Genomic DNA, 24617 nt, shown 5'->3' on the forward strand with positions numbered 1-24617 from the left:
GGGGGCCTCAGGGCTTGCAGCAGGCATGAAGTTCAGAGTCCAGCACCTTCTAAAGGCTGGGGCCAAGGGTTCCTGTGGGCTCCCAGAAGCAAGTTGGAGGTCCCCAAGGGCAGTCTCTGGCCGTACGCCCAGGTCTCCAGGACAGCGGAATAGGGCGAGAGATCCCAGGGTTAGGGTAAGCAGGTGTCCCCAGGCTGTTGGGCGCCTGCATTTCCATAAACAAAGAAACAAGCCAGCTTGTGGGGTGGGGGGGTGGCCGTTCAGAGAATTGCAAACAATTTCCTTCATAAAAATGCGATCTGAGAGCATTTTATTTCCACTTTCACTCCCCCCCCAACACACGCACGGTCTCCAAAGACACTCAAATTGCAGCCATATGGGGCTAAAGTAATAGGAAGCAGTTACCTTATTTACTGCAGAGGCGGCGCAGTTAGAACCTGACAGCCACGGACTGCAGAGCGGTGGGATTAAGAACAGGGTGTTCTTGTCCTTTGAAACTTTGTTTTGTTTACTCCTGGGAGGTTTACAGGGGAAAAACACTTACCTGATTTTGAAGGAGGAAGGCGGTTGTGTGGAGAAAGGAAGAGGCAAGAATTGAGTTGGTAGGGGAAGGGGAGCTCATTAAGAGAGGTAGGGAGTGAGGATCCTGGTTCCGTTAGTTCCTAAGACAGTGCCACTAGCTAAAGGACTGGTTCAGACTCGGACGAACGACCCGAAGGCTAGTGCCCTCTCCAGGTACACAAGGCATCCTCCGATGCCTACCAAGCCAGAGCCCAGCTCAGGCTAGGTTGTGCCAGACACAATCCCTTTGCTCACTGTTGCCTCTTTGTCTCCAAACTGTGGAGGACTGAGGTCGCCCAGTGACCTGTTGTCATACCCTCTATAACTGTGCTGTCTGCCGGGCAGCTGACTCAGGATGCTGAGCAAGATGCACCTTCCCTTCCCACCGCTTCCTTCTGGGGTCACCTTCCTCTGTGGAACAGAGGACAAGAGCTGGAATAGGTCTGACTCCTGCTATTCTATACCCCTCTCTTTCTCTTCTGAATTGAGTCCCACCTTTGCCATAGGCTCTGCAGGAACCCCGCCTCACGTTTGCAAACTCAGACACCTGAAGAGCCATAATTTCATTCAAAGCAAGCAAAAGAATCGCCATCAGATGCAAAGATGGGAAGGAATGGGATACAGAAGCAAAAATAATTACCAAATACCCCCCTAGAGGAGGGGGCTGTGTCTGCTAGAGTTAGGGGTTTCATTTCTTCAATACTTTCCAACACTGCAATACTTTGCAAGAGTATTTAAGCAAAGAAGGAAAAATGAAGCAGAAAGAGAGAGAAGCAGGAAGGAAGGAGGGAAAGAAGGGAGAGAGAAAAAGGAAGGAACACAGGGAGGGAGGACAGGAGCGAGATTTTTTCAGCGTGAAACTAATACCATCGACCTCTGCAAGCCCCAGGGTCTGTAAAGGCACCCAGCCTAAGCCCTGTTCCAGGGATAGGGCTCCGGAAACCCTATCTGAAAGAAAAGCACCACTCTTCGGGGGTACAGGCGGGCTTTCCAGGGGTGAGGGGAGGCGGAAAGGGAGATGGATCTGGTCCCTCTCCACTTTGAGTAGGTTCCCCCCGCCCAGCCTCCAAAGTGCCCCCAGAGTGGCCAGAGGAGCTTGGGCGGCGCTGCGGGATTTGGGGTGGCCCGGCAGACATCCCGGCGGGCGGTGGATTCCAGGAGGGGGCAGGCGGGACGTGCAGAGCGACCCGGGCCCAGGGCGGAGGGTGGGCTTTCTTTGGGCGGGGAAACCAGACACTTATAGGCGGCTGAGGCCGACTTTATTTTTACTGCCCAAACTGTTGGAAAGTATTTAAGCTTAAACAGAAACAGCTGTATCGCTGGCACCGGCCGACGAAACTATTTGTTACCGGGAATGACTTTTTATGATTAAGGACGCGGCGGTCTGTGGCCTCTCGCGGGCGGCCCCGCGCTGGTCTCTGGGCAATCTGAACGTCGTCGACGCGCTGTTCGTTAAGACAGAATGGCTGGAGAGATGAGACTGTTCACCTAGCGCCCACCTTGTAAAGTTTGGAACGAAGGCCAAAAACTGGAACCCGCGTTTCCTGGGGCGAGGGGAGGATTGGGAGGGAGGTGGGCCCAGCGCCACGTCTGGCCCGCGGGTCGAAGATTTCGCCGCGCCCACCGCCTGCGCGCACCTCACTTTGGACAAGACAGCAGTTTTCCACTCTGGGCTTCCCGCTCCTTCAAGTCAGACTCCTTTGCTAGCTTCTTCTCTTGCTCTCCTTATCGTTCTCTCTCTTCTCTCTTTCTCCTCCCTTTCTCGTCTCCCCATCCCTGGCCAAGGGAAACCACTTCCAGTCAAGTTGATGATCGATGTTTTAACTAAATCGCTGGTTCCAAGGAGTGGAAGTTGTGATTTGGAGTTTGGGCGATAAGAGAACAGGGTTGGAGGGAGCAGGGCCCAGACTGACGCTGCTGTCCTCACGCCGCCCACGCCATGGGTCGCCCGGAGCCCAGCCAGCAGAAGGGTCGGAGGAGTGTGCCTGTTCGCGTGTGCGCACGCTAAGGCATCAGCGGCCCGGTCCTGTCCCCCTTTCAGCAGCCCACCATCTTCACGCGTGAGACCCTCTTGCCAAGCCCGCACTGGACCAGGCGACGACCCCCAGCTTCCTGTGCCGCCGTTTCTTCTAGAGTGCCGCGCACGTTGGGAAGAGCAGCGGACAGGAAGTGCGCGGGTTGGGAGCCCGGGTTCGGGGAAGCCAGACATACTCCCAGTTGCGTGCCCCATCACCGGCCGTGCTCCAGGCTCTGCTGGGATGGTAGTCCATGCCCTTAGCACACCCAGACACAGGACAGAGGGCAGCCTGAGCTGGGGACGCTCCTGGCCAGGTCTGGCGGGGCGGGCAGCGCGGCCTGGGGGCAGGAGGCAGGTGGCTGCGGGTCTCCGGGATAGCTGGGGGCAAAAAGAAGGCGCGCGACGGCCACTGCGGGGTCCCGGGCCGCATGAAAGCTGGCGCGGGAAATGCCAGGCCTCCACCAGGTCTGCATTCGGCTTGCGAGCTGGGGCGAGTGCTCCAGCCAGCTAGTCTTGCAGGGCCCGGAGGGTGGCCGAGGGCAGGGCTGCGCGACAGGAGACCGAGACACAGGCACATTGATTTGTTAGCGGGTCCCGGCTGGCGACGGCGGGGGAGGCCGTTGCCATGGAGACCGAGGGTCGGTGTGCGGCTCCGGGGGGAGGGGACCGGGAGAGCGGGCCAAGGGTCGCTTCGCTGGGTCTTGGGGTTCAGGCGGGGATCGCGGCGCCCCGGCACCTGTGCATTGTGCATTGTGCCGCGCAAGCGGCGGTGAGAGGAGGGGAGGGCGCCGAGTCCCGGGCTGTGGGGGTGGGGCGGGGCGGGGTCTGCCTAGGGGATGGAGCCTAGATAACATCGCCCAGAGGGTCTCAGTGAGAGGTGGGGGGGACGCAGAACACCGGAGCGACGAGTTGGCAGCGAGGAAGGGGGGGTCGGGGGAGGACAGAGGGCGGCCAGCCCCCGGGCCAGCCCCGTAGACTGACAGCGGCAGGGCCCGCCCTCCTCGTGGCGTCACTTCCGGCAGCGGCCACTACCCCGCCCGCTCTGTCTCCGTAGTCGCCTAGTACTCCGCCTCCTGGCGATTGGAACTCCGGTCACGTAGCAACGCGGGGGAGAAAGAGAGAGGGGCGTGGCCCGGCGCTCCCCCAATCAGCGTGCAGGGGAGCAGGCCTCTGGCCGCTCCGCTTTAGCAACGTCGTTAGCAACACGTGGGGCGGGAGGAAGCGCGGGGAGAGAGGAGGGGGAGGATAGCGTAGGAGCGCGGGGGGGCCGCGGAGGGAGCGGGCGCGCGGGGAGGGGGAGGAGAACTGACGTCAGCGGGAGAGTATTATGGTCTGTCGCGCGCTGGCTGCTGCTTTTCTGCTCCTGGAAGCGGCCAAGGGGGGAAGAGGCGAGTCAACATGGAGCTCTCAGCGGTGGGGGAGCGGGTGTTCGCGGCCGAAGCCCTCCTGAAGCGACGCATACGGAAAGTAGGTGTCCCTGGGCCTCGGGCCTCGGCGTGGCGGGGCCCTCCCTTCCCAGCCGGTTCCCTCCCCCTGCTGCAGCCCAGCTTCCCTTCCCCCAGGTCCCAGCAGCGGCCGCGGCCGTGGCGGCGGCGGCGGCAGCTCTGAGCCCAAGCGCTTTCCTTAGACTTGCAGCGATGCACAGATTGCATTGGTGGGGGGCGGGGTGGGGAAATGAATGCCGGTGCATGCACTTTGTGCAGCGTTAGGTGCAGGGGTGGTGCAGCGGGTGCGTGCCTTTTGCGGTGGGGTTTTGAGCATTCATTTGGTGCATGCATTTTCGCGTGTATTTCTTCTGTCCTCGTCGTGCATTTCTCCCTATGCACACACACACATTTCCCCTTTGCATCCGCAGGGACGCATGGAATACCTCGTGAAATGGAAGGGCTGGTCGCAGAAGTAAGTCGGTTATATGCAGTTCTCAAGCTCAGACTGTTATTTGGGAGGTTTCTTTCTTCCTCTTTTTCCCCCTTTATATTGAAATACAATACAATTCGAGGAGAAAAGTTGCACACACCCCCCTCCACTCACTCCCTGCTCCTGGGACTGATGCCCGCTTCTTCCTGGTTCCTTCAGGTACAGCACATGGGAGCCAGAAGAAAACATCCTAGATGCTCGCCTGCTGGCAGCCTTTGAAGAAAGGTACAGACCCTCCAAGCCCCACCACTCACTTAGAGACATGTAGGGTGGCTTCTTATCAGCTGGGACTAGAGACCTGCTTGGTTTTTTTTTTTTTTTTTACTCACACACCCTTTCTTCCTCCCACCTGTCTCCAGGGAACGAGAGATGGAGCTCTATGGCCCCAAAAAACGAGGACCCAAACCTAAAACCTTCCTCCTCAAGGTAGGATGGCAGTGTCCAATGGTGGACAGCAATATTGTTGGGTCATTTTCTAGGAAGGGGGTCCCGAGAGCTATCAGCTAATGCAGTGTTGGTACATGTGGCCTTTTTGTAAATCAAGGAGAGTCCCCTGACAGGATTCACTGTGGTGAATGGTCAGTGGCAGCACCAAAGGATGCTTGGGGGGAGGGGCTTGGCCCCACTAGAATTCCTTTAACCTCCTTCTCAGCCATCACAAATATACATGTAAGCAAATAGAAGAAATGTGCTTTCTGCAAATGATTGCTTCCAGACAGATCCTCTGTTGCTTCCCCCTTGCTGCCACCTCTCAGCTCCACACCCTCCTCCCTCACTTACATTCTATAGAAATGCCCAGGCATCAGAGAGTGAGGCTGAGAGTTGAAGGCTAGAGGAGGGGTGGGGCAGCACCCTGCTCTACTCTTGACACCATCTTTTCTCCTGCAGGCCCAGGCAAAGGCAAAGGCCAAAACTTATGAGTTCCGAAGTGACTCAGCCCGGGGTATTCGGATTCCCTACCCTGGCCGCTCACCTCAGGATCTGGCCTCCACTTCCCGAGCCCGTGAAGGTCTTCGGAACATGGGCTTGTCCCCACCAGGGAGCAGCAGCAGCACCAGCAGCACCTGCAGAGCAGAGCCCCCTCGGGACCGGGACCGGGAGCGGGAGAGGGAGCGTGAACGAGAGAGGGAACGTGAGAGGGAGCGAGAGCGGGCAGCCAGCCGAGTGGATGACAAGCCCAGCTCACCAGGGGACAGCTCCAAGAAGAGAGGCCCCAAGCCCCGGAAGGAGCTCCTGGACCCCTCACAGAGGCCCTTAGGAGAGCCCAGCGATGGCCTTACAGATTACCTCAAGGGCAGGAGGCTGGACGACACCCCTTCAGGGGCAGGAAAGTTCCCAGCAGGCCACAGTGTGATCCAGCTGGCCCGAAGGCAGGACTCAGACCTGGTGCAATGTGGTGTGACCAGCCCTAGCTCAGCGGAGGCCACGGGCAAGCTGGCTGTGGACACCTTCCCAGCCAGGGTCATAAAGCACAGGGCTGCTTTCCTGGAGGCCAAAGGCCAGGGTGCCCTAGACTCTGGTGGCTCCCGGGTCCGGCATGGCTCAGGCACCCCTGGCTCTGTGGGAGGCTTGTATCGGGACATGGGGGCCCAGGGGGGAAGGCCCTCCCTCATCGCCAGGATCCCAGTGGCCAGAATCCTGGGGGACCCTGAGGAAGAGTCCTGGAGCCCCTCCCTGACTAACCTGGAGAAGGTGGTGGTCACAGATGTGACCTCAAACTTTTTGACCGTCACCATTAAGGAAAGTAACACGGACCAAGGCTTTTTTAAAGAGAAAAGATGAATTGCTGAGTGGGTGAGCCCAGGACAAGAGAGCAGGGAAGAGAGTGAGCGCAAGCTTGGCATAGTGCTTTTAATTTCTGGGTGGGATGTGGCCGCCTGGCTGGTCCTGTCCCTGACTTCACACCCCCTCAGTCCCTTTCATTCCTCCTTCCTCCCCTTCAGTTTTGGTTGGAAAGATTATCTCTAGAGTTATATTTTCTATTAGATGTAAATATGTTATTTAAGAAAAATATCTAAATATATATATTTCAACTCTTGAAGTTGTTTTATTTAAATGAGGAAAGAGAGAGACTCAGTGTGCTTTAGTTGAGGCAGCCGACTGAGTTGGGGCAGGAGGGCCCCCTGACCCCCAGGGCACTAGGAAAGTTGGGGGCCTGGGCCCTGAGTTTCTGCCGGTGTCTGAGGGATGCTGCCTACCCACCTCGCCTGTGCTCCCTCCTCCCGCAGCCTAGTGCCAGATTCCTGGCACCAAGTCAGGGCCCAGATTTTTTCTCTCTTCCCATTGGCCAGCCAGGCCAACAAAAGGTTGGCTCCCCAATCAGAATAAGGGGGTGGAGTCAGTCTGGTTTTCTTTTTTCTATTTTTTTTTTTTTAAGACTAAGAAGTCTATTAGGGGAAAAAAGTATTAACTTGGATAACCTTTCATGTGTGAGGTTGAAGGTAAAAAGTGGCTGGCAGGCGGGCGGGATGGCGGGGAGCAGGTTTCCCCCAGGACTACACCGGGAAATGCACTTTAGGGAGGGGTGTGTATTCTACACGCAGATAGTGTGTATGTCATGTGGATAAAGTCTCCCCGTTCCCTTAATTCCTTTCCTTACTCCGCAGAAAGAAAAGAAATCCAGCGAATCTGTTTACATTCCCGAAATGCCAGGATAAATTGGGAGGATTGCGTGTCAGTGCCCAGAGTTCGAGACATTTGTTGTACAAGAAAAGTGTTGGGGTGGACTTTTCCTTTTCGCGTCCTCTAGCTTCGCCAGAAGAGACGGTGGCCCCCACCTCCCAGGAAGAGTTGGACAAGCTTCCCTCCCCCGGGGAGGGCGGGCCGCTGGCGCTCCGACGGACTCAAGGCCAGACAGGCCCACCTCGTGGGACCCACGGAGGGAGGTGCGGCGGCGGGCGGCGGGCGCGGCCCGGGAGCAGCGGCCTCGCACCCAGGCCCTCGCCGAGGCCAGGCTTGGAGTACGGTGGAGGACCGGGCGCGGGCTCGGAACCGTGGCAGGACTCGCATCCCCGCCGCTCGGTGGGGCGAGGGGAACGAGGGCGAGGCGGGGTTTTCATCCAAGAATGCGCATCAGAACTTTGGCTTTTCCCTTTCCCCCACCTCCTTCTTAAAAGCAAAAACTATAATTTATAGGCCTTTTCGATTCGCAGTGTTCTCTATTTGAACTCCACAAACTCCGCCAAAGAGGAGGGAGGAGCGGGAGTTAGGAGTCGAGGCGGCCGGCGGCAGAGGAGGCCGAGGGCGGCAGGGCACTGACGCCCCCACCCTGGCAGACTCTGGGCCACCCTGCGTTCGGAGGCGCAGAACGCGCGCCCCTCTTTTGACCCAAAAGCACAAATCGTCCTCTCCACCCCACCCCCGTCCCTTGGAGCACTGATCCAGAGGCCTCCCCGCCCTCCCCGCCCTTAAAGGGCCAGCGGAGACCTAACTTCGCACTGCTGGTTCAGGGAGTGACGCGGTGGCCCTGCGCGCTGGAGGAAGCACAGACTCCGGACGAGTGAGGCCCGGAGCGGGTGTGGGGGAGCTTTGCTGCGGAGGAGGCCGCGGGAGGGAGCCCGGGCCTGGTCCTCCGCACTCCCGCTTTCCCACCTCCGCTTCTCGGCCTCTCCTCCGGACTTTCTTGCCTTTAGAGAGAGAGAGAGAGAGAGAAAGCGAGAGAGAGGAGATCGGTGTACTACGTGAGATTTTGTTTGTTTCTGAATATCAAATTGCGCCTATAAAGAGAAGCCCCTGGAATGGGGATTTTTATCTGCTCACATTTGTAAACTGGTATTTTAGACTTTGTATAAAGAAGCGAAGTTGACCGAGTGTATCTATTTAAATGTCGACACTATTTTCAGATGAAACTTCATTGAAGGGATGTATCATTACCGAGTGGACATAAATTGAGGACATGAGTCTCACCGGGCCACCTTTCCTTCTGGTCCTTCCTTCCTTGCTCCTACCTCCCTCCTTCCCTGGGGCCGAAGTGCCCCTTCCTCTGACCTTCCTCTGGCCAGCCTGGTTCTGACCACACCTCCTCTCCGTTCTGGCATTTGTCGGTGGCGGAGCGCGTCTGACTCCCCTCTCCAGCTCTTGCAGCGCTGACCTTGGGGGTGAGTGGCAGGGGCTAGGGACCATGTGCTGGGAGTCTGCAACCGCGAGGTGTACGCGCCTGCTGAGTTTATTTAATTCTAAGATTTGTGCAAATCTTGAATCGATCTCTGCCTCAGCTCAAGAGTGAAGCTTCGCGGTACCTATCTTATGCGGTCGTGAATGTCTGTATCCAATACCGCTTTTTACGTGTTTAAATATATACTTTGTAAATAGAGACATGTCTTAAGTTTTACTCTTTTTTGGTTTGTTCCCTGAGCAGAGGGAAGAGGCACCCCAGGACAGGACCAATCCTTCCTCTCTAGTTACCAGTCCATCCCCCCACCCTCCCACCCATTCCCCACCCCTCCGCAGGACCAGTCCTGCAAAGGCTGATACTCAACTGGGGACCCACCTAGTTGGGAGGGAGCTGGGTATGACTGTCCTACCCGTGGTGTGTGGGGAAGCTGTTGGTCTTCTCGATTACAGAGCGCACTTTTTCGGACTTGGGCAGAATTCCTGAACTCCTGGAGGGTGCGGGTGACATCTGGGCTCCCCTTTCCTCTAGCGGGGCCTCCCTCGCACGCCCAGCCCCCAGTCGGGACGTCACTGGTCTCCGACCTCTCTCCCTCGTCCTCCTGTCTTGATCCTCAGTGCTGTGGAGACGCCCGCCCCTCAGACCCACCCAACCTCGCTAGCGCTCCCCGAAATCCAGAGCCTCGCGCCTATTGATTGAGGAATTGGATTCGCGGGTATTGCTAGGCAACTGCCTGGTCGGAGCCGGCGCAGAGCGCGCTGATGTGATTAGTGAGCCTGGAGCCGCGGCGCAGCAGCCCAGCGCCCCCCCTACCCCCGCTCCCCCAAGCCCCGCAGCCTCTCTGCCCCTGGTGGGCTTAAACGCCAGGCTGGGCAAGGGACAGTCGAGGGAAGAGCAAAGTGCAAGGCAAAGTTGGGGTGGGTTGAGGGTGGGGGTGTTCCCTGCTCTTCCTGACCCACCCTGATCCACTACGCAGCAGCGGAGGCGTGGTCGTGAGCTGGCACTAGAAAACCGCCCTCGGATCCCCCAAAGAGGCCGTCCTATTGAACCCAATTCCACTTCCAAGTCCCCCGCGGTCGTCGTCTTGCCCAGAAGCTATGATCCAGGCGCAGCTGCAGGGTCCTTCTGGGGGGGGGGGCGTGGGCACGCGGCTGGGCAGTCGGTGGCTTGGCCGTTGGCAGAGCTCTCCCCACCTTCTCCAGCTCTGTGACCTATCCGGGGCCGCTCAGGAGGAGAGAAGAGGCCGGGCGGGGCAGCCAGTCCAAGAGCACTGGGTGCCCTTCGGACGTGAGCGACCTGCGCCTCTCGCTGGGTAGGGTAGCTGGGCACTTGAGGCCTCCCTTGCCGTGCCCTAAGCCAGGCTGGGTTGGCTCGTGTGGCTCACCCTAAGGGGTGAAAGAAGGTGGGTGGGGTGGTCCAGTGATGGGCGCGGCCAGGGGCCAGCCCTGCAGCCAGGCCTGGCCGCAGGGGAGGGCTCCACCCACTCCTGGGTGTTTGGGACAGTGAAATGGGCTCACGTTTAGGGAGACAGGAAGGTGCCGACCCTTTTTTCTCTGTATGCTGGCAGCCACCAACCTCTGGCTTGAGGACTTTCTTCAGTGGGTTTCCATTTGGGGACAGTTTCTCCGGGAATCCACCACATCTACTGAGACCAGGCTTAGAAGCCGTGAACCACCGGCGGCGCTGCCTCTGGCCTGGGCACATCCCCCTGTCTCCTGAGCGCAGGGAAGACTCTTGCGGTAGTTAACAACGCGGAGCCTGGCCCAACGCCCTGGGTTGAACTGGAATATTTACGCTTTTCTTAGAGTCAGATCGCATCCATTTTCTCCCTTTGTGGATCATGCTTTGGTTTTTTCTTCTCACCCAAAAGTCTCCAAGCTCAGGGGTGATTTTAGCCTAGAGGGAGTCGAGATGCGGGCGACTCAGGGCTCAGCAGGGTCCTTGGTATGTGCAGCCGCCTGCAGCCTCCGGACCTGAACACCACCAGAGAGGTTGTGGGCTGCGGCCGGGGCCTTCTTTCTGAAGCTTCGGAGACAGAGGGAGCTGAAGACCGCAGCCGAGGGGTGCAGGTCGTGCGACTGCGTTCCGTAGCAGCCCGGATCCGCGGGTGGCGAGTTTCCCTCGCACGTCCAAAGTGCCACGGCCCCAACTTCGTGGGGCGCGCGCGCCCTCTACAGGCGGCGGCCACAGCCCCTGTCCCGGCGCCCACCCCGCCCACCGTGGAGCCGGGCGATTCTCGGGTTCTGCACTGGAGCAGAGAAAGCCTCGTCTCCCCGCAGCCGGAGGCACAGCTTAGCTCCCACCACCATGGTCACCCTCTATGCGCCCACCTTGTAGCCCAGTCCTCGAGCCACAACAGTGGAAAGAAGGAAGGAGGTGTCCAGAGGCCCGGACACGGACCCTAGTCCTCCCAATCCTCTGATCGCTCCAGGCACCCTCGGGCTGGCTGCCGCAGCGCGGGGCGGGCCCTTGGACCAGTCCGGCCCCTCACAGCCCGGCCCATTCTCCTGGGTAGGCGATGGATTAGGCGATCTGATCAGCAGGGTAGAAACTAACAAAGGCCATGTGGGCCAGGGCCCGCATCCGTCTGGCCGAGTCCCAGTAGAAATAGGCTCTCCATCCGGGCTAAGCCAGATCCAGCTCTCCTTCCTGGCGGTCCCCACCCGCTTCTGCAACCAGGTCGCCCCTGCCTGCCTTACTCAAAACAAAATAGCTAGAGACTAAAGGCCGAGTGTGTGTGTGCGCGCGCACACATCCCAACACCAGCAATCTTCTCTGCAAGAACCGAATTCGCGGGCCTTTCTGGATCTGGGTGGAGCCGAAGGTTGCATTTCTATTTGTAGCGGGAGCTTCCTTCTCTCCTAAAACTTTCGGGCCTTCACCCCAACCAGCCTACGACCAACCAGCGGCCCCAACATCTAGGTCCAACTTCGCTCTTCACTTCAAAGGAATCTCCATTCTCCCCAGGCTGAAATTTATGAATAAATTTATGCCCAAGACAGAGGACACCTTAAAGGAGCAGAAAGGTTATACATGTAAAATAAGGAAATTGTTTCTTTATCAGGAGTCCTGGTACAGGACATCAGTGCCACTGACTCAAAGCCGCTTGCAGTGCATAATACCTCCCCAGGAGTTTTATGGCTGTATCTTTTTATATTTATGTTTTTATTTTTTACTTTTGAGACAGAGTCTCACTCTTTCACCTTGGGTAGAGTGCTGTGGCATCATCAGAGCTCACAGCAACCTCAAATTCTTGAGCTCAAGCCGTCTTCCTGCCTCAAGCTTCCTGAGTAGCTGGGTCTACAGGTGACAGGCACAATGCTGGACTATTTTTTCTATTTTTTTTTTTTTTTTTTTTTTTTTTGAGACGGAGCCTCAAGCTGTCCCCCTGGGTAGAGTGCTGTGGCATCACACTCACAGCAACCTCCAACTCCTGGGCTCAAGCGAGTCTCCTGCCTCAGCCTCCCAAGTAGCTGGGACTACAGGCGCCCGCCACAACGCCTGGCCATTTTTTGGTTGCAGCCATCGTTGTTTGGCGGGCCCGGGCTGGGGATTTGAACCCGCCACCTTAGGTGTATGTGGCTGGTGCCTTAGCCGCTTGAGCCACAGGCGCCGAGCCTATTTTTTCTATTTTTAGTAGAGATGGGGTCTTGCTCTTGCTCAGACTGGTCTCCAACTTCTGAACTCAAGAGATCCATCTACCTTAGCCTCTCAGAGTGCTGGGATTATAGGTGTGAGCCACTGAGCCTGGCCCAGCTGTGCCCTTTTAAAGCACCACCACATGCAGCAGATTCAACTAGAACAGCTTCTGACACTGGACCTTGGGGTGCTGTAGGTGTGGAATTTTGGTCTCTCTTTACACTTCTGGAACTGAGATACCTGGAGTGTGTTGTGTATGGCAGTGTCCCTGATTCCCCACCTCCCCCGACCCCCCCCCCACTAGATGCTGGTTAGAGCCTCCTCCTCACCCTGCTCATTATTTGTGCTTTTTCTTTCTTCCCCCGTTAAACCAGTTTCTCAAACTTTGCAGTACTGACATCCTTTTCTGGTTGTAGGGGACCATCCTGTGTTTAGCACTATCCCTGGTCCCTACCCGTTAGATGCTAATTTACCTCCCCTTGTGACAACTGAAGTTATCTCCAGACACTGTCACATGTGCCCCAGGATGCCCAACTGTCCTCAGCTATAAACAGTTGCTGTAGGGACCCCTTTCCTTGCTTAGAAAAATGTCTTTTTCTGTATCCTATCCAAGTGGCTAAGCCTTCCCCAAAGTCGATGGTTTTTCCATGCCACAACTATCCAGTTCATGTCCAGAGGACTATTTTGCCTCAAGGGAAAGTTCAGTCTATTGCATTCCCGGGCAGCACTCAATGTACACCAGGCCAGAAAGTTTTCTGAAAAATTTATTGATATACTAAGAGGTAACAAAAAGACAAAAATCTTCTGACACCATTTGCTAATGTCTCTCCCCTACAAAATAAATTAACACAAGTCTAAATTTGCAACCTATGCTAGTGTTAGTTTTTAAAAACTGCTAGAAATCATGAAATGCACTTGAGTAAATAGCTGCTTATCTAGGCACTACCTCTCCCACCTCCAATCTCTTCCCCTAGAGTCTTCTGGGCTCACTGGGAAAGTATTTCCTTGAAGGGGTTGGTCCCAACTAAATATGGGGGATGGGCTACTGCCCTATTTCAGCAAAGATTTTTTTTACTCAGAGAACATATCCACTTTTGTTCTCTCAAGAAAGCAAACTAACCACCATAGTTTAAAGCAATTAGAAGTGGCATACATGATTTTTTTTTAATTAAAAAACAAATCAAGCCAATGATTGGCATTGGTTCAACCTCTAGTCTTCCCCTCGTGGCCCAGAACCCTCTCTACCCAAATTCTGAGTGTAACCAAAAATAAGGAACACTCTTTTTGGTATGAAAAAATACATATATAAAAATATAGCAAACTGGCCACTTCTTCCTATATGATACAGAAACAAAACAGAGGTTCACACACCCATCCACCATACATACAGTGACAGTTCACATAAGACCCTTGGGAATAAACAAACAATGAATCTTAAGCCAGATGCGGTAGATGCCTAGCTACACACATACATAGCAGCAAATAAAATATTAAAAGTACTAATTTTATTTATTGGTAAACATAAGACAACTGACTCCAAGCATCTGGTGCAATGGCAGCGGGGATGCTCGTGTCTATACACACACACACTCTGCAATGCGAACCACAGGGGCTCCCAAGCACCAGGAAAACACACACAACACAGCAAGGCAAAGTGGCTGGGAGTAAAGGTGTTTGCAGGTTCAAACTTTGGGATTGAAGTAGCTGGCAATTAGAAAGGCACCAAATCAGGGTTTGGAGAGACCTGGCTACTGGGGCCCACTTGGTTATCCAGGTACCCAGGGACAGACACCCCCATTCCTTCAACAGCTCCTGGGACCCTGGGGTTATTCCTAAGGGCATGCCAAGAGCAGCTGTCAGCCTGGCTTTGGAGCCCTAAGCATACTGTCTGGCAGCAAAGAGGCTGCTGGCTTCTCTGCAAGGAGCCCTGGCATGCTGGGATCCATTCTCCCTAGGCTGTGCAGGGACAATGCTTCCCCTCACTACCCTCTTTCAGTTCCAACTTTGATGCCTGGCCCAGCCCTCCAGTCTGCAGAGGTGAGTACCACGCCTATCTTGACAGCCAAGGACACAGGTCCCTCCCCAAAGGCACACTGTTGTGATCAATTTGGCTACACAGATGCTATCTCTTCCTATTTGGCAAGGAGTGAGGTATAGGGGGCTTGCAGCCTGGTAGGCCTGCCCCTGGTCTGAGCCAGCCTACTTCTGAACTCCAGGCTGGTCTGGGAGCCCAGAGTTCTTCCCTGTCATGTCTGGAGTGAAGCCCTGTACCTGCCAGCTGACTTTAACCAAGGACAGAAACAGGCCCATCTTCCTTGAGTTTTCCTTTTGGCATCAGATACCAGACTGCCTGCTGCTACTGCCCCCAGGGCTACTGCTGGTCTATCCCTGTCCCATGCTGGTGTCTCAGAACACAAACCCTGGTGCTGTAAGAAATCATACACTACAGTTCCAAGACACAGCTGTCCACAGGGCAGGGGACAGGCCTGGAGGTCCAGGCTGACAGGCTTGGGCCTATTGGGATCCTCTGCCAGGTGGGCTGCTCTGACTTGGTTCTGCCTCCCTCCCAAAGTGACATTGTTTCTCAGCTTGGAAGGGACAATTCATGCCACCCCTGAAGGCGTGTGTTTGGGAAGATTGCCAGGGAAAGCAGTCAGTCCACTTGGGCAGGGCTCTGTGTGGGGAAAAGTGAGGGGAAGTTGTCATGGGTGGCAACTATGACATATACCTGCAAGCAGCCAAGAGCGGGACACCAGAGAACATCAACCTGCAGCTGGTGCCTGCACTTCTGTCCTCGGTGGTCCCCAGTATGTGGCTGTGATTAGGACTAAGCTGGGCCTTTATTACCAGAAGACAAACTCCAGTGAGTAGAAAGGCTCTCCCGCCCAGGGTCCCTCTGCTGGCCTGCACACCATTTCCAGCTTCTCTCTGGACACACCACAGTCCCAGGACCTTCAACCCCTCAGAGCTGAGGGGCCCTGGTAAGAGGGCTGTGGCTGGTTTGGAAGGTGACCAGGGTCACAGGCCAGCAGGAAGGAGGACAGTAACACATCCTGCCCCCAGACCCAACTTGGAGGCTCTTCATATGAGACTTAAGCTGTGGGACCAGCCCTCTACCACATTAGACTCTCAGGTCTACTCCCGGGCTGCACATTATTCTGAATTAGGATGTCATGGCTACAAAGCCAACCCTTCCAGCCTCCGACCTCACCCAGCCTCACTGCTGCTACCAACACCTTGTATTAGACAGGAAGGCCCCAGTTGGACCCCTGCTGTGGGGGTAAGACCCATACCCTTTGGCGGCACAGGCACTGCTGGGAAAGGGGGGCTTCAAACAGCCAGGCCCGTGCTAGCTGCACCCCACCCTGTCTCCTAAAATTGCTCCAGGCAGAGGCAACACTGGTGGGCCCCTCCCTGGAGTAGTCCTGGGGGTTTGGTTTCCACCAATGCACTTCCTCTCCCCACCCTGGGGGAGAAGTCAAGCTGGACTGGGAGAAGGCACCACAGCAAAGAGAGCAGAGCAAAGCTGCCAAGAGCCACCAGGTAGGGAGGGTGGCTGCACTCAGGGAACCTGATCTTCCAAATGGCTGGAGCCACAGGTGCCTGAGGTGAGCCAGAAGAGTGAGGAAGCAGCCAAGAGGTAGGAGTGTGGGGACCCTGGCCCCACCAAGGCAAAGACACAGGTCCCTGCCCAAGACCCAGGACAGGGCGGGCACTGGGGAGAAGCCCCTTCCACACCTGCCCGGAGAGGAGCTCACACACCTCTCTTCCCCGAGCCAGCCCTTCCAGAGGGTTTGGGCTTCAGTTTAGTTCAGAGAGGCAGGGCAGATAAGACCCAGACAGCTGGCAGCAGGGCCTTCAGTAATGCCTCAGGTTGAAGAAGCCCACACTGGTGGGGGACTCCTTCACCGTGACAGTGATGAGGTTGGCAGTGACGTCAGTCACAAAGACATGCTCAATGAGGCTGCGAGTGGGCTTCCAGTCCTGGCTGGTCTGGACGGACACTGACAGGTTCTGCCCAGTGCTGGGTGGCGACACCAAGTCAGGGTCTGAGTCGGAGCTGCTGCTGTCCTCGCCGGCACTCATCTCCGGCAGCACTGCTGCCTTGCGGATGTCTCCTGGGGCTGTTCGACCATCCTGCCCACGGTGGGTAGTACCACCCTTAACACAGTCCCTCTTGCCTGTAGGGGTGGGCAGAGCTGCCACCCTAGGGGCCAGCTTCTCACTTTTGCTTGTTTCGGTGGACATGCTGGCTCCACTGCCCCCAGTGGGGCCACCCCCAGAACCCTTCCCAGCAGCTGAGTTGGTGGTGGGAACACCTTTGGTTGCCGAGGTGTGGCGGGCGAGCAGGCCCACCCCAGGCATACCATTCTTGACACTCTGTAAGTCCAAGACCTGGAGGCTCAGTTCCTGGGTGGGCACTGGCTGAGGGCCTGGGCACCCAGCAGGGATCCTGCTACCGCTGTGGGCATGAGGGGCTCCCCCTGTGCTCCCCGCCTTTTGCTCTGCAGCCCCACTGCTGGGGGCCTTTGGGACTTTGCTTCCTGGGGGGCTCAGCCCCAGATCCCCTTTCTGCGTCCTCACCTTTAGGTCCAGCCCAAGGCCACATTTGTTGGTGGCCTGGGCCTTGAGAGCCAATCGGCTGGAAGCCTGGGCAGAGCCCTGGCCCATCCTGTTCATATAGTGCACAATGGAGCTCTGCCAGCTGATGCCACCACGACTGGGGCTGCTGGCCACACCCTTCATCAGGCTGGCCAGGTTCTCTGGGGTGGCCATGGTGCTGGGGCCACCACAGGCCTCTTTGGCATGGGCCTTCAGGGCTGCCAGGCCCGCCACAGGGGCACTGAGTGGAGAGGGTAGCTTGCTAGCTGGAGTCCCCAGATCCTTACGGGCAGTTTTCAGCACCTTGGCCAGGCTCATGGGTCTCCGGGCTGCCTTTTGCTCTGGGGGAAGGGGCTTGCGTCCTCTCTTCTTACGGATGGGATCCTTCAGCTCAGGCTTGGCCACCAGGATCTGGGCCTTCTTCTGAGGCACTGGGTGGGTCTCACGGCCTCGAGGGCCCCTCTTGGTGTCTAAGTCACTGTCATCCTCTTCATCTGAGGAAGAGGAGGAAGATGTGGAGGAAGAGGAAGAACTGCTGGATTTGGACTTGGAGGGAGCATCGGGCTCCTGAAAGGCAAAGGAGAAGGCGTCACACTTCCACTGTCTGGCCCCAGCTCAGGAGCACCATGCTGTCAGCATGCGCTGACCAGGCACCTTGTGGTCAGCACCTCCCATGGTTTTCAGACTAGAGAGGGAGACTAGACACTAGAAGAGGAGCAAGCAGAAGGCCTCAGGGCTTCCCTGGAAAGCACTTCCACACCCCAAAAGTGTACCACCTTGCAGAGATCCTTCTCACAACCAGCACAACTTCTGCAGGCCTTACTGCCCTGCCTGAAAGAAGATTCTAAACACAAGGGGAAGCCAGCATAGACTAGCTAACAAGACTCTAAAGGGGCAGGGGGTTGTTCAGTGACTGAGCTTGTGGCCATAGTATCTCAGGGGGACAGGGCGAGGGGGTAGTGACCCTGAGGAAGAAATCAAAGACACACTCAGACCAGGCCCTCCTTCCCCATCCTGGCTGACCAAACCCAGGGGGAAGAGAGCAATTCTGAGGACCCTGGGGTTTATGAAGAAGCCCCCATAAGCCCCATCACCGTAGTAGGGAAGGGGTGACAGGATACCCGAGAAGGCACCAGTAGGTGTCCCTGACTATGGTGTACTAAGGTGCACATAAACGGCTCAGTATCCAGACCTGATGGACGGCTCCCATCTACAACCTATGAGCACCTACTGTATACATGCTTCTTGTTCTTTGTTCCCCAGTGGGGCATGCAGTCAGCAGCCAAGTATAACCCTGTTACCCAAGAGGAAGGAGCATACAGAATGGAATCAACTGAAGCAGGAAGCCACCTCCCAGGGGCCCAAGGCCAGCGATTGGTTGGGGAAAACCTAGCTGTGTAGCTGGCTGGCACCACTCAGAGGACAAGAGGCCGCAAGAAAAGGGGGGTCCTTTCTCCATTGCTGCAGAAGTGCCTCTCCCTCTTCCTGAGGGCCCTCATACCTTCCCTCCCCTGCCCGCTGCCCAGCCCAATGGGGTCAGCAAGGAAGGCATAGCTACCCACCTTGAGCTTGGAACTCCGGCTACAAGAGGACATTGCCGTGAGCTTCCTTGGCCGGCCTCTTGGCCTCTTGCCTCTCTTCCGGTTCTGCACCTCCTTCTCGTGTTCCCTAAAGGCACATCCTAGTTAGGGAGGGAGAAACCCTGCACACATCCCCTGCCACCGCTTGGAACCGGGCAGCATCTGTCTGCAGGGGGCACCCATAGCAGAGGTCTGGACTCCATTCTTGGCAAATAGGTTGGTATTATTTTTCCAACTATCCTACTTTACTTGAATTTAGGTAAAGAAAAGCCAAAGGGCTCGGCACCTGTGGCTCAAGTGGCTAAGGCGCCAGCTACAAACACCTAAGGTGGCGGATTCAAATCCAGCCCGGGCCCGCCAAACAACAATGACGGCTGCAACCTCTCCCCCACCAAAATAGCCAGGCATTGTGGCAGATGCCTGTGGTCCCAGCTACTTGGGAGGCAGAGGCAGGAGACTCGCTTGAGCCCAGGAGTTGGAGGTTGCTGTGAGCTGTGATGCCACAGCACTCTACCCAGGGGGACAGCTTGAGGCTCTGTCTCAAAAAAAAAAAAAAAAGACAACCCAGGAGTTTTCTCTGACCTGCCATGAGGCAGCTCTCTGTAGGTAGGATGTTCTGTGGATACTCCAGCATATCCCAGCTGGAAGCAGCCTTTGTGGTCATGAGGCCCAACCTCCACATTTTCAAGAGGAGATGCCCACAACCACAGGCATCTGCCCTCACCTCTCATTGGTGACCTGAGCACCAAGGGTTGGCCCTGGGGCCACCTCTGCCTTCCAGCCTTCCCAGAGCCTGCTGCTGTGCATGGATACCTCTCTAGTCCTGAATTCTGGTCTTGACAGAGCTCACAATTCTGAGTGGCCAGGGCTCTAGACCTGTACCCCCGGTAGTCCCCCATAAAGCAGCCTACGTGCCTGGGAGTGAGGAAATCCTCAGGGAACGCCGACATACCAGGCTATATCCCCATGGGATGGGGTCCTGGTTATTAAAATGTGCAAACATCATCTTACTGGGGCCTGAAAGTGAAGCTCAACAACCAGGCAAAGCTCAAGTGTCAAAGCATTGGCCCTCGACTCACAATATCCTAAAAGGATAATGAGGCATCTCATCTCGTGGGTCTCCCTCTGCAGAAACATCAGCCTGGGCACTGGACGTTGTGAGCCTGTGGCGTGCCCTTCCCAATACCAAGCAAGTAATTGCTTGTACCTAGTGCCTGAAAGAAGGTGGAGTGTCACCTTCTTGGGTTTTTTCCTTCCATAATGTAATCCAGACCACCCTGGTTTCCAAACTCTTATATGTCTGATATTTCTGCTCCTGTCTGCTGCACAACCAAAAGCAGGGTGAGGATGAGCCCTCTCTCAGCAGTCAGGATGCTATCTTAGAGAGACAGCGGTGGACTAGCTCCTGAAGTAGGTTATGCCTTCACCTCCCTCCCCAAGGCTTACAGGCCCCAGTCAGGAATGAAAGAGAAGAGGTTGCTGCTGAGATTTCCCGAAGTTACGAAACTACAGCACGCTTGTCACACCTTCTCTCATCCCACTGTCATGGCCCCTCTAAGAAGAGCCAAAATGTCCTACTACAGTGGAAAAAAGTGAACACAGCTTCAGCTTCCAGAGAACAAGCTTGCCAGTCTGACCCCAGCCAGGAAAGATTTGAGCAAGCAGTTCATCTGTCTCTATCAACAGGGCGGGCTGCAGCAAGGGGGAGGTGTCAGAGCCACTAACTCCACCTCCCTATATTCATAAACAACACTTCCCAGAAGGGTGTGCTGGGGCTGCAGAGGCTTCCCTCCCACCTTCTCCCTTCACCACCTCAAGGAGATCTACCTCTTAAGTCAAGTCTACTATCTAAAAATAGAAATGACATCTAGAATTACAGAAGCAACTGGTTCAACACTGGCAATGGGCCCCCCGGGGCTCCCTCAGTACTGTATCAGTACAGTTTCCTAGCCCAGAACAAAATAAACCTGTTCTTCTCAATATAGAGACACTGTAGCAGGCATAACCTTGTGCTGTGTGTTTCAGCCCCCTCTCTGAGCCTTCTCTTACCCAGTGGCACACTCACATGCAGGGCCAGAAGATCAGGTCTGTACTATTATGGCAAACCTGCTATCCTGGTTTTTATTAGCGCTGTCTGCAAATTACTCAATAGAAAAGGCCTACAGAAGCCAGGATCCTTACATGAAATGAGCCAAGCAGGTTTGTTTTTGCAAGTCTGGCTATCAGAAAGCCCAAAGCAGCACTTACTCAGGGTTTCTTCAGGAATAGGTGTGGCCAGGGGGATGGGGGGACCCACTTCAGCGCTGTGTACTGGCTGGGAGAAGGTGTGAGTGGAACTGCCATGGAGATGGCATTGGAGGCCCTGGGACCAGTCTTGTTATAGACCTCAGACCACTGCCCCAATCCTGGTGCAACCAGCTACTGCCCTCCCACCCGCCTTCCCATGGCAGTTAACTCTCACTTCTTCTGGAAGGCCAGGAGCAGCCTTGGGTCCAGGATGTTCTCTTCTGGCTCCCAGCTGTTATGTCTGGAAGAGCAAAGAGGAGGGTGGCATCAAACACCAGGCAGTGACCTGCTCCCCTCGTCCTGTGGCAGTCCTCAAAGGAGCAAACCCAGGTTCTGGAGGCTGGGGACCATGAAGCCAGCACTCTCACCTCAAACCCAAGGAGACACTTCTACTTCAGCCCCCCAATTAAAACACAGCCACAAGAGGACTCTCACTGTCTCCACCAGGGAGAAAACCAAATCCCAACAAAACGCAAAGTTGCAGAGAGGGAATCCCCCAAACCCTGGCCCGGAGCCAGGGAGGGAAGGGAAGGCAGGTCTAGGAGGCAGGGAGGGGCACAGGCGCACAGCCCAAGGCTCAGAACAATGTGGCTGGGCCCAGGCAAGCGCGGGCCAGCACGGGAGGGGGCGCAAAGAAAGAAGAGTGAGGTCCGGGAAGAAGGGGGACTGGGCTACGAGAGCAGCTGTGAAGAGAGCCCCTCTGGGGATGCTAAATCCTCTCCCTCCCATTAAAAGAAAGAAAGGAAAAGAAACCCTACATCCATCAGCAGAAAGCTCAGGTTACAGCGGGGAAAACACGGACAAGAGGGGGGCGCACATCCCGCGCTTCCCACTCCGCGGAGCCGGGGAGGGGTGTGCCGGGGAGGGGGGCGCATGCAACAAATGGGCGCGGGCGGGGCGCGCGGCCGGAGGGGGCTTTCCGCGCGGGAGGCCGCCAGGCCTCGCACCCCGCAGGCTTGTAAACAAAGGGCAGTTCGGGGCTGCTCCCCCAACGAGCCGGAGTAGCCCGTGAGGACCCCGTGAACTTCGCGCCCTGCCCGCAGACCTCCTCGGCCCCTCTACCGCGCGGCCGAGGGTCCCTCCCCTACCCCTATGGCGAGATGAGGCGGGCGGGAAGGCGGGCGCCGCTGTGGGGGACTCACTTGGAGGACCAGCCGCGCCACTTGACCAGGTACTCCAGCTTGCCCTGCGGAGAGAAGGGGCGGGTGAGCTGGGGGAGGGGGGCGGGCGGAAAGGGTGGCGGGCCGGGCCGCACGCACCTTGCGGAGTCGCTTGCTCAGGATGCACTCAGCGGCGAAGACCTGCTCGCCCACGCTGCTCAGCTCCTCCATGCTGCCGCAAAGCCAACCAGCCCGCGGCACCGCCGCCCGCCCGCACCGCCGCTCGCCCCGCGGCTGCTCACAAAGCACCGCCCCCGTCCGGCCCGGCCCGCCCCGCGCACGCGCACCGCGGCCCCGCGCCCGCGCGGGAGCCCGCCGTCCGCCCCCGCTAGCGGCCCAAACCCGGAGTGGGCCAATCAGCGCGCGGAGGCGGGCGCGGGGCGGGGCGCGCATTGTCCGTGGCGGGCTGGGCGTCCCGCCGGCCGCGGTTCCGCGCGCTCTGGGACCGGGGTCGCGGATCCGGGGTACTGGTGGGCCGGGGCGTAGAGGGAAGAGGAGCCCAGCGTCTTCGGACCCGAGGTCCCTCACCGAGTCCGGCTCGGTCCCCGGGGCGTGCATGATTGTCTCCCTCCCAGCTTCGTTTTCCGGGCAAAAAGCTATTGTTCTGGCCCGAAGGGAGGGAAGCGGCACGGGGCGCGGCGGCCGCTTCCTGCCCCTGCCTGGGAGGGGCGCTGTTCCGGGGGCTGGGGGATCATGGCTCGCCGGCGTTTTGAACTTGGGTTCCCTGAGTCTGTAGGCAGTCGGCCGCGGGTACTGGGAAGGAATTGGAGGTAAAGGATGGGGCGGGGGCGCAAATAACAGAAACAAAAGAACCGGGCTACAGAGGAAAAGGCAGGAACTGAAAACTCCAGCCACCCCAAGGAAGAAACATTACGAAAGGCTCAAGAGTTCTCATTACATAGTTAAGAAAAGTGAATCAGGTTTCCAAGTTTTAGGGCACACATAGGGCAAAAACCACCTATACCTTTTCTGGATTTGTTTCACAATTTTGATGAAATGAATATGGACTGGGAGCAGTTTGAAGAGCTATTTCCAATTTAGGACTAGGACATTGATGGCCCGCCAGAGTTTGGCAGCCATTGTCCTTTCGTTCAATTGCCCATGGCAGAAAAGAGACCAGACTGTTCTGGAAGTGGGGGTGGCCCGGAGGAGTCCTTCCTGGAGTCAGCCCGGCAGGTTACCTTTTATTTTCCTGGAAGACTGAAATTCCATTCAGCGATTCACCTTTTAAGTTATTTGCATTTTGAATTAGAGCAAATCAAACACGTAATGAAGGAGATAGCCTTCACTTCAGGTGAATCAGTACAAGTCTAACTCAGTGAAAATTCATTTTCCGGTTTTGTTTGGCCCTGAGCACAACTGTGGAGTACTTTTTCTGTTGAGCAAATCAAAAAGTCGTTTCTTTTTTTTTTTTTTTTTTTGAGACGGAGCCTCAAGCTATCCCCCCGGGTAGAGTGCCATGGCATCACGCTCACAGCAACCTCCAACTCCTGAGCTCAAGCGAGTCTCCTGCCTCAGCCTCCCAAGTAGCTGGGACTACAGGCGCACCACAATGCCTGGCTATTTTTTTGGTTGCAGCCATCATTGTTGTTTGGCAGCCCGGGCTGGGGATTCGAACCCTCCACCTTAGGTGTATGTGGCTGGCGCCTTAGCCGCTTGAGCCACAGGCGCCGAGCCAAAAAGTCGTTTCTTGTGGAGACTGTCTCAATGTAATTATGATCATTAAAATATTTATAAAGGATTCTGCGCGAGAAATGGGGGGGGGTTGTTTTGACAGAAAGGCCTACTGCAGAAAATGCTCAACTGTAGGAACCCACCTTTCCTTCTGGCATGTTCTTCAGTTTATTCGGTTAAATAGAGTAAATTCACTTGCTATCCTGGAAGGAACTTTCAAACTCAGGTATTGTTTGCAAAGAAGACAGGAGAAAGGAACTTTTGCTTGGGTGGGGGAGGTGATTGCCACTGAGGAGGATCTGTGTAGCTCAGAATCCTTGTTTGGAGAGAAAACTGAGCGCTAGAGTGAAGAGGCTGCTCAGATTCTCCCCACCACCTCTCTTGCGTCCCTGTCTGATGCAGCCTGGCTGTGAATTGTGGTGCTGAGGGCAAAACTGTATTTATTGTAATCCTACAAATAGCTGGATCAGTTTCAACTCACGATTCCTTGCAGAATTCATTGTGGGAGTAAGATTTTGCCCTGGAAGTTTCCAGTTTCTTCGTTGACTCATGGTATCCTGGGATACGTGCTTCCTTTCTTTGCCTTTTAAAGAAGACTTGAAAAGAGGAGTTATGTCTTTTCTCAGAAGTAAATTTGTCTAGAATTTGGTACACTAACGCAGGAGGGGAAAACAATTTCCCGGAAAATTTAACACATCGTCTGTTGAAATTCAGACTCCCATTTTGAGTAAAATAATATTTGGATAATTCGTTTGGAGGAACAAATATAACCGATTTGACTAGAATGAAATCAAGAGATAAATACAGTGAAGGTACGATCCAAAATTTGTGATGTGTTCCTTGAAAAGAAAGCTGGGGGCTCGGCGCCTGTATCTCAAGCGGCTAAGGCGCCAGCCCCATACACTTGAGCTGGTGGGTTCAAATCCAGCCCGGGCCCGCCAAACAACAATGACGGCTGCAACCAAAAAATAGCCAGGCGTTGTGGTGGGCGCCTGTAGTCTCAGCTACTTGGGAGGCTGAGGCAAGAGAATTGCTTAAGCCCAAGAGTTTAAGGTTGCTGTGAGCTGTGA

The 24617-nt window shown here is 56.0% G+C and overlaps 2 protein-coding genes across 2 annotated transcripts; one reads left to right on the plus strand and one right to left on the minus strand.

Annotated features, from left to right (window-relative positions):
- Window positions 1-3868: 3868 nt before the first annotated feature.
- CBX8 (chromobox 8) lies at window positions 3869-6531 on the plus strand. Its single transcript, XM_003786078.2, has 5 exons — window positions 3869-4045; window positions 4434-4477; window positions 4655-4720; window positions 4855-4921; window positions 5384-6531. Exons 1-5 carry the CDS (start codon window positions 3977-3979, stop codon window positions 6275-6277), a joined length of 1140 nt encoding a protein of 379 aa, XP_003786126.1. The 5' UTR covers window positions 3869-3976; the 3' UTR covers window positions 6278-6531.
- Window positions 6532-15755: 9224 nt separating this feature from the next.
- Window positions 15756-22044, minus strand: CBX2 (chromobox 2). Its single transcript, XM_003786079.3, has 5 exons — window positions 21973-22044; window positions 21856-21899; window positions 20889-20954; window positions 18410-18515; window positions 15756-17414 (listed from the first exon to the last, which is right to left on the minus strand). Exons 1-5 carry the CDS (start codon window positions 22042-22044, stop codon window positions 16104-16106), a joined length of 1599 nt encoding a protein of 532 aa, XP_003786127.1. The 3' UTR covers window positions 15756-16103.
- Window positions 22045-24617: the final 2573 nt, after the last annotated feature.

This window comes from Otolemur garnettii, unplaced genomic scaffold (genome assembly GCF_000181295.1).
Source record: "Otolemur garnettii isolate 467f Iridium unplaced genomic scaffold, OtoGar3 scaffold00018, whole genome shotgun sequence".
Lineage (NCBI taxonomy): Eukaryota > Metazoa > Chordata > Mammalia > Primates > Galagidae > Otolemur > Otolemur garnettii.

Excerpts from the sequence above, each read along its gene's own strand:
- CBX8 (XM_003786078.2), top strand. The coding sequence starts at position 3,977 with ATGGAGCTCTCAGCGGTGGGGGAGCGGGTGTTCGCGGCCGAAGCCCTC. Across the intron at positions 4,721-4,854 it reads CTGGCAGCCTTTGAAGAAAG|GGAACGAGAGATGGAGCTCT; the intron begins GTACAGACCCTC and ends ACCTGTCTCCAG. Across the intron at positions 4,922-5,383 it reads CTAAAACCTTCCTCCTCAAG|GCCCAGGCAAAGGCAAAGGC; the intron begins GTAGGATGGCAG and ends TTTCTCCTGCAG.
- CBX2 (XM_003786079.3), bottom strand. The coding sequence starts at position 22,044 with ATGGAGGAGCTGAGCAGCGTGGGCGAGCAGGTCTTCGCCGCTGAGTGC. Across the intron at positions 18,516-20,888 it reads CTCCTGGCCTTCCAGAAGAA|GGAACACGAGAAGGAGGTGC; the intron begins GTGAGAGTTAAC and ends ATGTGCCTTTAG. Across the intron at positions 17,415-18,409 it reads GCCGGAGTTCCAAGCTCAAG|GAGCCCGATGCTCCCTCCAA; the intron begins GTGGGTAGCTAT and ends TTTGCCTTTCAG.